The sequence below is a fragment of the Diaporthe batatas genome (genome assembly GCF_019321695.1).
Source record: "Diaporthe batatas strain CRI 302-4 chromosome Unknown Contig00011, whole genome shotgun sequence".
In the NCBI taxonomy this organism is placed as follows: Eukaryota; Fungi; Ascomycota; class Sordariomycetes; order Diaporthales; family Diaporthaceae; genus Diaporthe; species Diaporthe batatas.
In genome coordinates, this window is record NW_025408558.1 from 2,772,292 (window position 1) to 2,786,872 (window position 14,581).

The following is a 14,581-nucleotide window of genomic DNA, read 5'->3' on the forward strand; positions in this document are numbered from 1 at the left end:
AGGTTATTAAATCCACTCGCAACTACTTGTTCGTAAATTGGCATGAGTTTAGAACGCATAACTAGCACCTCATAGACACTTGTTATCACTAATTCCAAGTATTAATATTACAAGGCCGATAGTGGGGACTGCTGCTAGCACACTGCAGTTCCATGCTTGCACTTGTGCCTAACGGTCGAAATAAACGTGATAAGAGACATAACTACAGTTTTAAGCTTTGACAGACGGTAGAACGCGAACGAAGACCAGGTAAACTAAATGACGCGCCATGCACACAGAAGCTTGCCACACAGTGATAACAGTAACTTAAGCCCTTCCCTTGGGCCTCCTTGCAAGCCAGTAGAGAGCAAACACAGCCAGGACGTTGAAAATGACATGCACAGTCATGTATCCTGCATTCCACCATGGATGTTTGATGTCCATTCCCATGGATTCTAACGCCGCGTTCGTGCTGAATATCGGACAATACTGACAGTCGTTGGTGGCCTCCGGATTGTCGAGATAGCCACCCGAATACTCCATATACGATGCGAGGTACGAACCGCATGTTACCGGACTTGTGGCATGGGCAAGACTCTGAGGTATTTTCACTATCAGTGTCTCAATAGAAGAACAATGAATATGGGTGTTGGCAAGGCCGGCGGCCACGAGGCCTCGGATGAAATACGTCAAAGGCGACACTCGGTAGACGAAAATCCAGAATCTAGGAAGCGCATCAGGCCCGACAATGACCCTACAACCCAAAGACGCGTTAGCTTCTTCATATATCTTTGGGAATACAGGTCATGTGTATGCCTTACCCGGAGAATACCAAAGACAACCAGAAAAACAGGGTTGCAATTTGCACGGCTGTCTCTGCCTGTTCGATTCCTGCTGCAATGGCTTGAGAGAATGCTGATATCCACAGGCAGAAGAGCCAAATCAGAACGAAAGCCAGAGCACCTCGCTCATTAGAAGTGAATTCTGAGTCTCCATTTCGCCACAAACCTGTCGGGAAGTACCACACTACAAACACAAGGACCGCAGCAATAGTCTGCCAAAAGAGCTCGACAACAATGTTTGCAGCAAGGAATACAACCCATGAATATGATTTCGCGCGGCTGTCACGGGATTCGTAGCGCGATCGATTGTCTAAAAACCGCGGAATGACCTGCTGGTCAACAGTGCTGAACAGCATGGACAATAGGAAGATGGAAAAGATGATGTTGGTCACGCCCTGTAAGTCGAGCGGGGTGTTGGTGAAAGAAAGTCCGTTGAATAAGGCCTGGTAGGAATGTTACAATGTAAGTGTCTGGTCTTTAAGGAAAGACGCCGTGTACAAGGTACATGGGTAGATGAGCAGCAGTCTTTTGAAACGGAACGTGTACGTACGAGTCCTGTACATAGAGCCATTTTCGAGTACATGTAGGTTGGATTTCTCCAATACTCGAGGCAGACCTGTCTTGTGATGAGGAGCATCTGCCGAGGAATGGAGGCGGCATATTTCTTTTCCAGTTGTGATACGTCCCGGGCCCGAATCTGAATGTCTTCCGGGCTTTTCCCACTTGAGTGTTCGGCCCCAGGGGACGCGCTTTCTTGCGTTTGATCACTTTTGATGCACTTGGGGTCCCATTGGTCAAAGCCATCACCGTTCGTGACATCAAGCATCCACTCAGCTGGATTAGTCGACGCCCCGGAGAATTTTGGTGCTCCTCTGTCTTCGAAGTAATTAATCACCGCCGTAGCATGTGGTCCGATGTCTCCGAAGTACAGCGCTTGTCCTTGACGATTGAGTAGGAGAAGACGGTCAAACATCTCAAATATTTGCGCCGATGGCTGGTGGATTGTGCACAAAATGGCTTGGCCGTGGTCCGTAAGTTTGCGAAGAAGTACACAGATAGACCAGGCTGTCTGACTATCCAGACCCGAGGTCGGCTCATCTAATGCGTCAAAGTTCAGTCAAAAACTCTAAAGACCGTGTCTTCGAAACAATGCCCCAGCACGGGGGCAACAGGCCATTTCAGAGTTGGCAACGTACCCAGGAAAAGCAGCAGATCGGGCTTTGCCACCAGCTCCACCCCGATGCTCAACCGCTTGCGTTGTTCAATATTAAGTCCTGCTCGCGGCTTAGTACAACACTTGAAATCTGAGCAAGGCCGCCTGATGACAATGAGACCACGAGATCTGGACCTTGAAACTGACCTGCTCCGGGAACTCCAACGACCGCATCGGCATGTGACTCCATTTCGAGGAGGTTCAGTACTGTGTTGACATAGTCAAGCTTCTCTTTCGTGGACTGTGGCCCAGCTTGACGCAGCAAGGCGTTGAGCTCCAAGGTCTCGCGCACTGTCGCGGGAGGCGAATGCCAGTCTTCTTGCTGCACGTAACCGACCTTGCGCTGGAAACTTGAGTCTCTCGGAGAACCACCCACAAGAATTTGGCCGCTTTCCTTGCCAAAAGTTGCGCGATTCGCGAGGACATCGAGGAGTGTGGTTTTGCCAGCACCACTCACACCCTGAAGTTTTGAGATAATTGATCAGTTGCCATGGAAACAGCGCGTAGGAAACTATGTAGAAACGGCCGGTTTGGAAACAGGTATTCGATTCGAAACAAGAAAACGAAAAAGAAAACAAAACCTGTTCCTTACCATCAGGGCTGTCATTGTCCCAGGCTTGACCCATCCTGTAATTCCATTCAGGATTCGTTTCGTGCCGTTCTTAGTAGCCACTTCATAGCATAGATTATTCCATTGAAACATGACTGACTGCCTGGGAATCCTGATGTCCAAAATTTGATCTCCTGCATTGTGTTGAGTCCTTCGCAGTTTGTTGATATCCTGGGCAAATGTCATAGGCAGCTCTTTGTTACCTCCTTCAAGACCTGGCTTGGAAGGCTGTTGCTGAGGTACACCCCGATTCTGGAAGATAAGTACGTCTCCTTTCGATCTTTCCGCCAGTATGTACTGGGAAGCGATGACATGGATGGCACAGAAGGCGAACATAAACCCAAATTGAATGCCGAGGTTTCTAAGTTATGACCTCGTTAGCCGGAAAACTGTATCCTCTGACCACATGTGCAGTAATCAGCGAAAAGATGCACTTGGATGAAGGATACTTACCTCCACAAGTGACTTGGATAATATTCGTACTTTTGTGCAAGATACCTGGATCCTTCAACTACGGACTCGCCTGGGAGAGCACCAATGACCGGGCAAACCTTGCCCTCCATGACGGCAGTCGAGCTGTAGTTAGGCCCACTCGGCAGTGGCGACAGGCAGTAGAAATTTCTTCCAATAAACTAAACAAGCCGAAGATCAGACTTGCTTTCCTACCTACAAAAAGCGTCCCGCGTCGGTCGAGTAGACGTACCTCATTAAGCATCAGGCTCTCGTAGACATACGCCAGAGGGTTGATGAACCGGAACCAACCCAGCCATGGTACCATGTATGATACAGGTATGACGAACCCCGCGTAAACTGAACAAAGTAATACAGCAATGGAAGACGGTGCCATGGTCTGCTCCATCCTTCTTGAGACAGATCCAACCATGCGAAAATACATAGACATGGCCAAGAGAACAAAGAAGTTGAACAAATAATAGGTGAAAAAAGCAGAGCCTGTTCTACGGAGGTTCGTCATGAAGTAAAGAGTGACATTGAACAGAAATGAAGTAGCAATCTTGTTGGGAAGGTCGCAGAGCATCGATGTTACACTCTCAATGAAAGGTTGGCAGTATTCATATCGAGCATGCTTTTCAACTATGGGACGTTGAGCCCACATAGTAAGTACCTTGGGAACGTCAGTAATGTTCCGTTCAATGGGGTGGAAGGTTGAGCTTGCCTCAAATGCTGGAGTGCATGCGTTGATGACAAGCGAAAAGAAAAGCAGCACGGCGCGATGATCCATGCTTTCGGCGGTCTGTGGGATATTGTAGAATGCGCTGCCTATGACCAAGGCCAGGATCGAGTTTGCCACAAGTCCCGCGATGACGGGGACATAGTTATTGCGCAGACGCTGGAGACCTCTTTCAAGGCAGGCCGTGAGCTGTCGATATGCTGATACCGTGTATGTAGAGTAGGATGCTGCTCTCGAACCATTTTCTTGAAAGGGATGGGCAGACTCGAAGTCGGTGATCTCACGGCTGTTCAAGTGATTCTGACGACTTTGTCGCCAAGCAGCTGCGAATTCGTCTGGGGTCCGCGGTACCTTGTCGACAGACCCTCGAGCTCTACGCTCTGCTGGATTGGTCAGGGACGTCAGGAAGTCTGCGGTGGTAGAATTCTTCGGTCTATCGAATCCCAGGTCTTCGAAATACTCAGAAGCCATTGCTGTTGGTCCGAAAAAGATCTGGCGGCCTTCATAGAGAAGCATGACCTTATCAAACTTCTAAAAAAGCCTCTTGTCAGTCGCCTGATACACATACCCTGTGTACAATTCTAGTTCTTGGACGGTAAATACCTGATACTGTGCTTCAGAAGCCTGGTATATGCTCATCATCATGACAAGTCTAGCCTTGTCAGTTATCAGTCTCAGAAGGGAAATGAAGCTCAAGGCAGTTGAGCTGTCCAGTCCCCGTGTGCTGTTGTCCCAGCACTGATATTGTGCGCTGCTGATGTACGCCTCAGCGAGACTCGCTCGACGTTTCTCCCCGCCACTAATTCCACGGACAACGGCATTACCTACGGGCGTGTCGAAGGCCTTGTCCAAATAGAATAACGACGCGATAGTGCGACTCAGATTGTCTGGCGAGGCTGTCAGTCCAAGATTGTGAAGGACCGAGCTGACATCTCTGAGTTGTGTGGTGAATCCAAGTGTTTGGCCGAGAGTGAGCTCCGGGAAATGGGCATCTTGTTCTGCCACATACAGACGTTCGGCCGTTTGGAGTTCGGTCATCTGTTGGTAGGATACACCTGATTAATTGTAAGCGACTTTTGCGAGAATGATCAGGATAGTGGCTGTCTCCGCGATTTTACTAGCCTTGGTAATTGATCGAATTCTCTTCCAAGTCGATACCGTAAGTATTACCCGACATGCATTTGAGAAATGTCGAGAAACCACTTCCAGGTCGGCCAAGGACAAGTAGCATCTCGCCAGGCTGGATGATGCCGGTTACTTGGTGGAGGATGACAACCTTCTCCGAATGTTGTGCCCTTGAGACCAACCCAAGCAGTCTCCTCGGTAGCCAGAAAAGGGCTGTCAAAAAGTTGGATTGATACTGATTCGCCGTGATGTATCCATAGCAGTTCAAGTCTCGAAAGCTGACACCAGATGGAAAACGGCCCTTGGACTCAGCTACAATGGGCTCGCCATTGGCGACATTGGCCCCAGACTTCTCAGACATATTGGGCTATTGAAAGAATTGGTGATCGCCGCAACGTCGCGATTGAGCGATGGCAGCTCGCGGGAAATACAGAAACGATGACTGCTCGCACACGTCGGCGGCGAAAATGATGGGGAAGCAGAGTGTCTGGTCGTCACCTGGGCAGTGCAGGTCAATAACGGCCAAGAATGGGGATCCACCTTCAAACTGTTGGTTTGAAATCGGGAGGCTCTGCTCGGTCCGAATGGCTAGATACGCTTCACCATATCTCGCTTCACAAGAAAATAATGCAGTGCGACACTATTATTATGCTGATTGAAGGCACTAGACACGGTGCTTGACTGTTGGCTCAGCCGCGCCGCGCACAGCACGCATGCGTTCTTGGAGCTGCGTCGCGCAGTATCCATGAAGTCGTCAAGTGCTATTCCTCATGATCCAGATACTATGCACTGTGTAATTTCCAGGACAACGGCCCGTAAAAAGCCGATGCAACGTACTGTGTACCTGAGTCAAATCTGAGCAGCACATGAAATGTCAGCTACGGCACCATCGATCAACCTAGACAGGAGCAACGATGTAATCCAGCTATTGCCATGACACGGGACAAGGATTGCACATGGGTGGGTACCCGTCGTGACGAAGTACTCAGAAGGCATGTTAGACTCCGAAATGGCGTCCCACTGTCATCTTGTCAGCCGTCCTGCCGACCCTGGCCTAGCTACGGCGGGCAGCGGCGCAGCACACGGCACGGAGGACGGCCCCGCGCCATCTTATCGTGTTCTCATGCGGCCCACGTTTCTTCAATATCATAGGGTATTTCACAGGGAAGACCTTTGCCTTTGGGTCGTTCTGGAATATTGTGTCGGCTGCGGGAACCGCCGGCGTAAGTCCTTCAGCCCGGTCCGGTGGAGTGCCAGTGAGAGCATGGTGGGAAGACCCGATTGTGTGATGTTGCGACTGAGGCCAGGATGAGGGCTTGGCAAATTCATGTTGGGTTGGGAGTAGCCTAAGTACAATGCATATAGTACCCAGGCCTCCTTCTCTGAAGGTGAACAACATTCGGAGTTTCCACAGCCTTCTGAGGTTCAACATACGACACAATTTATGTGCAGTATAGATTTACTTCCTAAGAACGGAAAGACTATATATAATAAATTTCTAAACCTTAAATTAAAACTAATAAGGTTAATATTTAAAAATAATTAAAAGTTAACTCTTAATTAATTTAATAAGAGAACGGATATTAGTACTTATAAAAATAAATAATATACTTACTTATATATTTTAAATTTTTTAAAACGTTATCTATTAATATATAATTATATAAAATATTCTTATATTTTATAATACTTTTAAATATTTCTATATATAAAAGTAAAGTTAAATAAAATTATGTTTATATTTATATTAAGATTTTTAACTAATTAAAAACTATTATTTATTAAATTATAAACTATTTATTTTTTAATTATATTACTAAGTTAAAAGTGAATAATTAAAGTTTTAAAAGGATAAAATATAATATATCTTTTAAAGATTAACTTAATTAAATTTATTATATAAAACTTTTATAATAACTTTATAATTTACTATATTTATAATATTATTTATTATTAAAAGATACCTTTTATATTAATATACTAAGTTATACCTAATTTATTTAAGTTAATACTATTAGCCTTAATATAAATTAATTTATTAAAGGTTAAAGCTATTATAAACTATAAACTATAAGCTAGTTTTAATACTATTAAGTATTATATATAAGATTATTATATAATTTAGGTAAGTTAGTTGAAATAAGTAAAAATAAAGCTACTATTTTCTTAAAGGGTTCTAACTCTACTCTATAAGTAAATACCTATCTAGTAAACTTAAAAGACTATTAACTTTACTACTAAATAAAACTAGTTAAAAGCAGTCACTTAGTTTACTACATAACCTATTAAACTAAAAAATAACCTTTAAATAAGGTAACCACACTCTATTATTACTTTAAGTTTATAATTCTAATAGTTTATAAATAAAAAAAGAAATAATTATTAATAATTAAGTTTATAACTATATAAAGGTAAAACTTTACTTTAAAGAAAGGTTATTAATATTTAAGATAGTTAAATATATCTTTAAAAAATTAAAATTATAAGCTTAATTTAAAGGAAATTAAGATTTATAAAATTTTAAATTTAAACTTAAAGGCTCCTTTTAAATTTAACTCCTTTAAAAGAAGAAATATTAAAAGGTTTAAAGAGGTTTAAATAAAGTTAGAAATTAAATTAAGTTATAATATAATAAAATAGTTAAATAAAAATTAATTAGAAAATTATAATTATAAATCTTTTAATTATATATTTAAAAGAGATTTATTAAATTATAAGTTAGTTTTAATAAAGTTATAAAAATATAAAAATATAAATAAATACTTTATTCTTTATATTATAATTTAATATTATTTTTAAATTTAAAAGAAAGTTCTATTTAAAGTTAAAGTAAAAGTTATAATATAACTTCTTTTATAAAATTTAAGATTTACTATTATTTATAAAATATTAATTTTATAATAATAATTATATTATTATATTTTATATTATTATAAAATAAAATTGAAAGGATACTTAATATATATAATTTATATATTATTTATTTAAATTAAGGTAGTAATTAAATTATATATTTATTTTAATAAAAGTATATTATTCGTTTTTATAGGTACGAATATTCATTCTTTATAATAATATACTAATAATATAATATTAACACTTACTACTAACCTTTCTAATATTCTTATATAAAATAAATATTAAATATTTTTAAAAAGATTTTATATTTTTAAAAAAATATAAATAAAATATATTAAATTTAAAATCTAATATATATTATATATTTTTTAGTTTTTAAAATTTCTTAGTTTATTCTGTTATATTTTAGTTTTTAAAAACTTATTAATTATAAGTAAGGGACTGTTTATACTTAGGTCGAGTTTATTTATATCAATTTTCATTAAAATACTTTAATAAAAGAAGAGCCGTAAGGTGGGACAAGATGCTGTGCATGTGTGCGGTCCTAGTTATCTTCTACATGTTTATCCATTTTTGATTTAGTATCCATCGCACAAAAGCACTCCCGAGATCTGCTAATCCAGTGATAGAGTGGTTGCCGTCGCACGGTTGGTGTGGATAGGCTTCATTGATTACGACGCCAGGAAGATGCAGCTGAGAGGCTCAGTCAGAACAACACGAATCACCTCGGATGGCCAGGCCTTGGCCAGCCATTTCGGATAACTGCACATGGACTAATCAAGCAGCTGGTAGGCTTCGCGGTGACATTTTCAGTGGGGCATTCTAGGTTGAGAAGCCCGTTGGTTGCTATTGATGACCATTGAGGGACTTCGTGTTCTCCGAGTTGGCCCAGCGTGGTGTAGCTCTCCCCGCACAGTGCTGCACTGTCTCATCAGTGCAACACAGGGCTCCATACTCGATTTGTTGGTGACCAAACCTGTACGGAGCTCTGCCGCCGCCCGTGCAGCCCGGGAACAAACCGTTGAAAATCTCATCTTGGAGGCTCCCGTTCTAACTTTTATGTAAGGCCACTGGCACTGAATGCTACGTCGGTCCAATCCAGTCTTACGGCGGCGGCTTGTCTCTACGAATGCTAGATCTGCGCTGCATCATCAGAGTCGGTTGAGCCTGAGACGCGAGCCTTGAGCCTTGGATCACTGGAGCAAACACTACATACAGGGCTGCCCTTCTGATCGTTTGTTGACGACCGAACATTATTGCTCCTTGGTTTCACTTTAAACACGCGCCACTCACCGTACACACAACTTGAGCTGCACATCCCGATCCGTCTCTCCCTCCCAAATCTTGCACGGTGTATTGCAGTCTCCGTACTTGGACGGAGCCCAGGATGTCGAACTCTGCTTTTGTGGTGGTCTTGGGGGGCGCGGTTGCATCATATGCTTTCTTCTGGGCACTTTTGCGCCTCACGCAGGACAGCAGGGAGCCTCCCGCTGTGCTCCAGACCTTACCATTCCTTAGTCCCATCTTCGGCATGATACGATGGAGTATGGAGTTTTATCCGCACATGAGGTGAGTTCGTCTCTAGCATACTCGATTGAACCATGGCTCACAAAGTCGGGCCAGAGAGTCATACCTGAATTTACCCATCTACACGTTAAGAATTCCTGGCGCCCGCCTCTACGTCATCAACTCTTTGAATCTCATTCCTGTCGTGCAACGCCAATGGCGCACACTCTTGTTTCCTCCTGTGTCGGTCAAGGCGGCGAAGGTCGCGATGGGGGCCAGTGACTCCGCCATTGCAATTCTTGAACAGGATATGGTCACCGATAGAGGTTTTGTTCCAGGAATGGTGAAAGTTACGCATCCCACCATGGTATGTCCATCTTTCAGCCCCGAATTCTCACTTGTCAAACTTGTCTCAAGACACTTCACCCTGTTGTCTGGACCTATATCCCTGCATCGTAGTCGAGCAACAGTTGATCCGAGACGCGAGGCACAAAACTATGGAAATTGGGGTTTTGTATGAATCCGAGGACTAACCAGGCATTAATAGAGCAATGGTCCAGCTCTAGACGACCTCAACGCCAAGGCCTTTGCGGCCTTCGATGAAGCCATGGGCCATTTCACAAACCCTGCTGGCACAACCGTCAGCATGTTTCAGTGGATTGGCTCTCAAATTATGCGCGCCACCACTGATGCTGTTTACGGGCCTGGGAACCCGTTGCGCGACCCAGAGAACCTCGAAGCTTGGCAGTAAGTGCCCACATCATCTCATTTCCTACCCTGCCGTTTTGCTGCCTGCAAGACCTGACCGCGCCACGCAGTAAATACCACCCAGCTCTTATGTTCATGATGTTGGACATATTGCCGCAAAATGTTTTCTTCAGACAAGCTGTCGCCGGTCGTGAACAACTTGTCAGAAGCTTTGCTAAATACTTCGCCGACGGTGGCTACAAAAATGGGTCAGCCTACATACAGAGGTTCACCCAGCACTGTATCGACCAGCAGATACCTGAAAGCGATGTTCCGAGGTTTCTCCTGGGCACCCTGTTCAACAACGTGGCTAATACCATTCCCGCTGCGTTCTGGGTGATTTATCGCATCTTCAGCGACAAGACCGTCATGGAAGCATGCCGTGCAGAAGTGAGCAACGCGGTGAAAGAGAGCAGCAACTCTTCTACCATCGACCTTACTCTAGTTCTCAACTCATGTCCGCTGCTTTTATCTACGTACCATGAGGTCTTCCGCTATTACGGCCTGGCGAATTCTGTCCGCATAGTATCAGAGGACCACATGCTGGGTGGACAGTACCTGCTGAAGAAAGGAGGTCTCGTCATGATGTCCGCCCGTGCCCAACACAGCAACCCAGCCGAATGGGGCGCCAACGTGAGGGAGTTCGACTACAAGCGTTTTGCAAAGACAGGCGATTCCGAGAAGCGCATCAACCCCGTTGCGTTCCGCGGTTTCGGAGGCGGTACATCACTGTGTCCAGGCCGCCACTTCGCTACCAGCGAGATATTGCTGCTGGCAACTTTGCTACTTTTACGGTTCGATGTGCAGCCGGCGGACGGTCAGTGGGTGCATCCTTCGACTGCAAAGTCATCTCAAGCGGAGGCCGTTGAGCAGCCTGACAAGGACATCAACATCAAGCTCATTCCTCGAGTTGGCTTGAACCAGAAACCGTGGCAAATTGTCTTTTCGGGTCGAAGGGACGCGGGGGCTCTGATGCAGGAGTAGTTGACTGTCTGAGTGGGGCCTTGGTTTGTGAGGAGTACCTGGGTACTATCTTGAACTTGGTCAATACCCCTATTTGCGTCGCCATGTTGTGGTTATTTGCGTTAGAGTTTGAGCTCACTGCGCAGTGGTCTCATTGTGAAGTTGGTTTCTTTGGTCATACAGTAGTATGGTGGGTCTACTTTATCATTGAGCAGGTAGAGTAATTTATCGCAGTTCAATTGCAACATACCTGGGTAATCGGCCGATTTGCCAGCCAGGAAATGCTTTCACTGGTGGCCGTGATAAATATGGCGTCTTAAGGTGCGTCCGGTGAAAGGTTACTGGGTGCCCCTGGAGAAGATTGTGCCTCTTCCAACTACGCTTCCTATTCCAGTGCGGAGGCATCAACCCCAAGTGACTTGGATGTCACGACCGTACCGAGACAACATACCATGTCATGATCTTTTGTATATAGCAAACGTGGCACATCATAAATAGTCGAGCTTCTCAAGTGATTACATCAAATCAAGTAATTCCATGTGTTTCTGATTTCTGCAAGCACTGGGATTTTTTCAACTCGCCAGACTGTCCGCTATAGATGTATGTATAAACGTAATTATGACTGAGTATCAAATTATGCGGTCTAATGGCCCTTGTTACATACTTATGTACATGCTTACTTCACAAGGTACTTGAGTAGGTACCTAGATACATTTGGGGGGCGGAATAGCTCCTGATTGGCGGATCATTCAGCCACGCGTGGCTGACTGGTCTGTGGCTGTGCCATTTGGAAACGTCTCACCATTTTGTCCTCGGAGCACTTGAGAGATCGTTGCAGAGACCGAAAAAGTACAAACGTCCAATCATCCCACTCAAATTTCAATCCCGGCGCTGATTGGACTCTGAATTGAAGCAGGTGAATCGTCTTCATTTGAGCCTGATCGACATTGTTTTTGTGGCCACGCTTTATGAAATTTTACTTACTGGTCGCGGGACTGGTGCTGCTCGTCGCCTTGGGCTTCAACTACCGGTCTTCATCCAACGTCACCATGTCGGAAAGCCCGTTACCAGAGGAGGTTGCTGCATCGCTTCTTACTTTGAACGGTCTCGAGCTTCAGTCATTGAAAACAATACAGTCATTGTGGGCTGGCTATGGCGAAATCTGCCGCATCGTCGCGACGCCGAGCAGTTCGGTAAATTCTTCGGCAGAGTCATCACGTACAGCCTCGACCAGCAACTCGGGGATCTCTACGCCCCAATCTACAGTCTCAGAACCCCAGACGTTCATTTTGAAGCTGGTCAATCCGCCGCCGACGAGGTCGGGCGATGAAGGTCACACGAGGAAAATCCTGAGTTACCAGGTCGAACAATACTTCTACAGCCACCTTGCGCCACAGATGCCAGCGTCCCTGCCAGTCGCTAAATGCCTGGGAAGCGTTAAGAAGCACAATAAGGACGGGTCGTCAGTCACAGCTACATTATTGAGCGATCTTCGGGTTCAGTATCCCGTCGCAGGGGAGAAGCGCAACGTGCTCTCTTCGACTCAAGCACATGCGGCCCTCGACTGGCTCTCGGGATTCCATGGTTTCTGGTGGCCGCGTGCCAAAGATTTCAAGCGCTCCTCCTTGGTATTGCCGCCTCTTGAGGAAGTGCAACGTGATGGTCAAGACGCGACTGACAAGACGGTCTGGCTGAACGGCGGCTACACATACCTGGCGACACGTCTCACGGAATATAACAGACTTTCTAGCGACCACCGAGACGAATGGAATGGACCTCTCACTGCTGTTGTCGACGGAACAGACAAGTCCGTCGCTCAGATCGTGGCCGCATATCTCGCACCAAGCCTACCCGAGTCGGAGCCTAGCGCCATTGAGGAGTATCAAACACTCATCCACGGCGACGTCAAGTCCGAAAACTTGTTCACTTCTACGTCCGGCTCGGAGGTTGCATTCTACGACTTCCAGTACACCGGCCTCGGCCTCGGTGTCTGCGACTTGGCCAAGCTCTTCACGTGCTCAATACCGTTGAACATGCTTGTAGCCGACAGTGACGTACCCCACGAGCTCAAGATGCAGCCTGGCGAGAAAGATTTATTGAACAGGTATTGGGCACGTCTGAAGGAGGCCAGCGGAAAAGAGTACGACTGGGCTCTCTTCGTGCGGCATTGGGAGACTGCACTGGTCGACTGGCTGCGCTTTCAGGCGAGCTGGGGCTTTTGGGGCAACACGGAGTGGTTGGAGGCTCGTGTTAGAAGCATTCTCAGCTATGAGGATTGGAGGAGAGAAGTGATTCGCGGTGCTGGAAAAACTAGAATACCTGGCCTCAGTTGAAAGGATCAAAACGAGGCGAGCGTGTTAAGCCGAGGTTCGCAATACCGACTGACATTTGTACGATTCACATGGTTAGATAGCTGCATAGAGGGTTGTAACTAGCACGACACGCTTCTTGAAGAGATGAGTCTAAAAATTTCACATGGCTTAGACGAGCTCACTGCAATGCATCAAGCCCGCACCCATAGGACATTCCGGCGTCCTTTGCTAAATTAGTATACAGATATTACCACTGGGCAGTTCAAACTTACCATGGCTGACTGTGGCACGGTAGTCGCTGTAGTACTAAGCCTAGTAGTTTCGGCGTTATTTCCATACCAGAAGCGGCCAGCTGTGCGGCTGATCATCTGATCCACAACGGCAGTAGCGTATTCGGTTCTCTCCATTCGAGAAAGCTGTTCATTTCCTTGGGCCCTGCTGGCGACGACACCCTCGATCGGTTTGTACAGGGACATCTCCGGGAGCTTGAAATCACCGAAGTACGTCTGGCCGTTGGTTTTGACTGCCCCAGTGACGACCTCGAGCACGCCGACGCCAAAAGGGGCCAATTCGAGTCTCAAGGTCTCAGCTACCAGCTCTAGAGACCTCTTGGATGCCGCATAAGCTCCTGTGTCCCACGTAAGTTCCCTGAGAGCTCCCAAGGGCTGGGGCGGGACAGCTGGCGTTTGGTGATATTTTGCTTACCCATGAAAGGAACGTTAATGTAGCCGGATATCGAGGTGATATACACCACCATGCCCTTTGATTTAATAAGCAGAGGCGCGAAGGCTTGAGTAATGGCGAGCGGGCCGTAAAGGTTGACCTCGAACAGGTTCCGGACCCGGTCCAAGTCCTCGTCTAAGATAGGCATGAAGTGATTGCGTCCGGCATTGTTGATGAGGTAGTTCAAAGTGCCACCTGTCTGCTTGGTGACAAGTTCAACGGCAGCCTTGATGTCGTCGTGTTTGGTGACATCAAGCGTCAGAATCGTGATGTTGGGGAGATCTTGGAGCTCCGACATCTTTGAGGGGTCGCGGGCTGTGGCGAAGACATGGAGACCACGCTGCTGCAGGACCAGGGCGAGGGCAGAGCCAATGCCGCCATCGCTGCAGCCAGTGATGAGGACAGTTTTCTTCGAAGACATCACAATAGTAATTGTTTAGCCAAGTCGCTCGGTATGGGTAATTAGTAGATCCCAAGTCGGGCTTTTGGACTCATGTCAAGAACAAGGCAGAT

The 14,581-nt window shown here is 45.8% G+C and overlaps 4 protein-coding genes across 4 annotated transcripts; 2 read left to right on the forward strand and 2 right to left on the reverse strand.

The window, feature by feature from the left end:
* Positions 1-306: 306 nt before the first annotated feature.
* On the reverse strand, positions 307-5,319 carry KVR01_009201 (uncharacterized protein; the record flags this gene model as incomplete). Its single annotated transcript, XM_044791733.1, has 9 exons — positions 307-733; positions 801-1,264; positions 1,372-1,919; positions 2,018-2,095; positions 2,182-2,494; positions 2,627-3,005; positions 4,099-4,364; positions 4,437-4,888; positions 4,956-5,319. 9 exons carry the CDS (start codon positions 5,317-5,319, stop codon positions 307-309), a joined length of 3,291 nt encoding a protein of 1,096 aa, XP_044641703.1.
* Positions 5,320-9,168: 3,849 nt separating this feature from the next.
* Positions 9,169-11,213, forward strand: KVR01_009396 (uncharacterized protein). The gene is made up of 4 exons (XM_044792148.1): positions 9,169-9,386; positions 9,441-9,690; positions 9,871-10,070; positions 10,205-11,213. The coding sequence occupies exons 1-4, from the start codon at positions 9,205-9,207 to the stop codon at positions 11,052-11,054; spliced, it is 1,482 nt and encodes a 493-aa protein (XP_044641898.1). The 5' UTR covers positions 9,169-9,204; the 3' UTR covers positions 11,055-11,213.
* Positions 11,214-11,875: 662 nt separating this feature from the next.
* KVR01_009382 (uncharacterized protein) lies at positions 11,876-14,489 on the reverse strand (the record flags this gene model as incomplete). The annotated part of the gene is made up of 3 exons (XM_044786990.1): positions 11,876-13,568; positions 13,618-13,973; positions 14,051-14,489. The coding sequence occupies 3 exons, from the start codon at positions 14,487-14,489 to the stop codon at positions 13,524-13,526; spliced, it is 840 nt and encodes a 279-aa protein (XP_044641884.1). The 3' UTR covers positions 11,876-13,523.
* On the forward strand, positions 12,083-13,366 carry KVR01_009139 (uncharacterized protein; the record flags this gene model as incomplete). The annotated part of the gene is made up of 1 exon (XM_044783748.1): positions 12,083-13,366. One exon carries the CDS (start codon positions 12,083-12,085, stop codon positions 13,364-13,366), a length of 1,284 nt encoding a protein of 427 aa, XP_044641641.1.
* Positions 14,490-14,581: the final 92 nt, after the last annotated feature.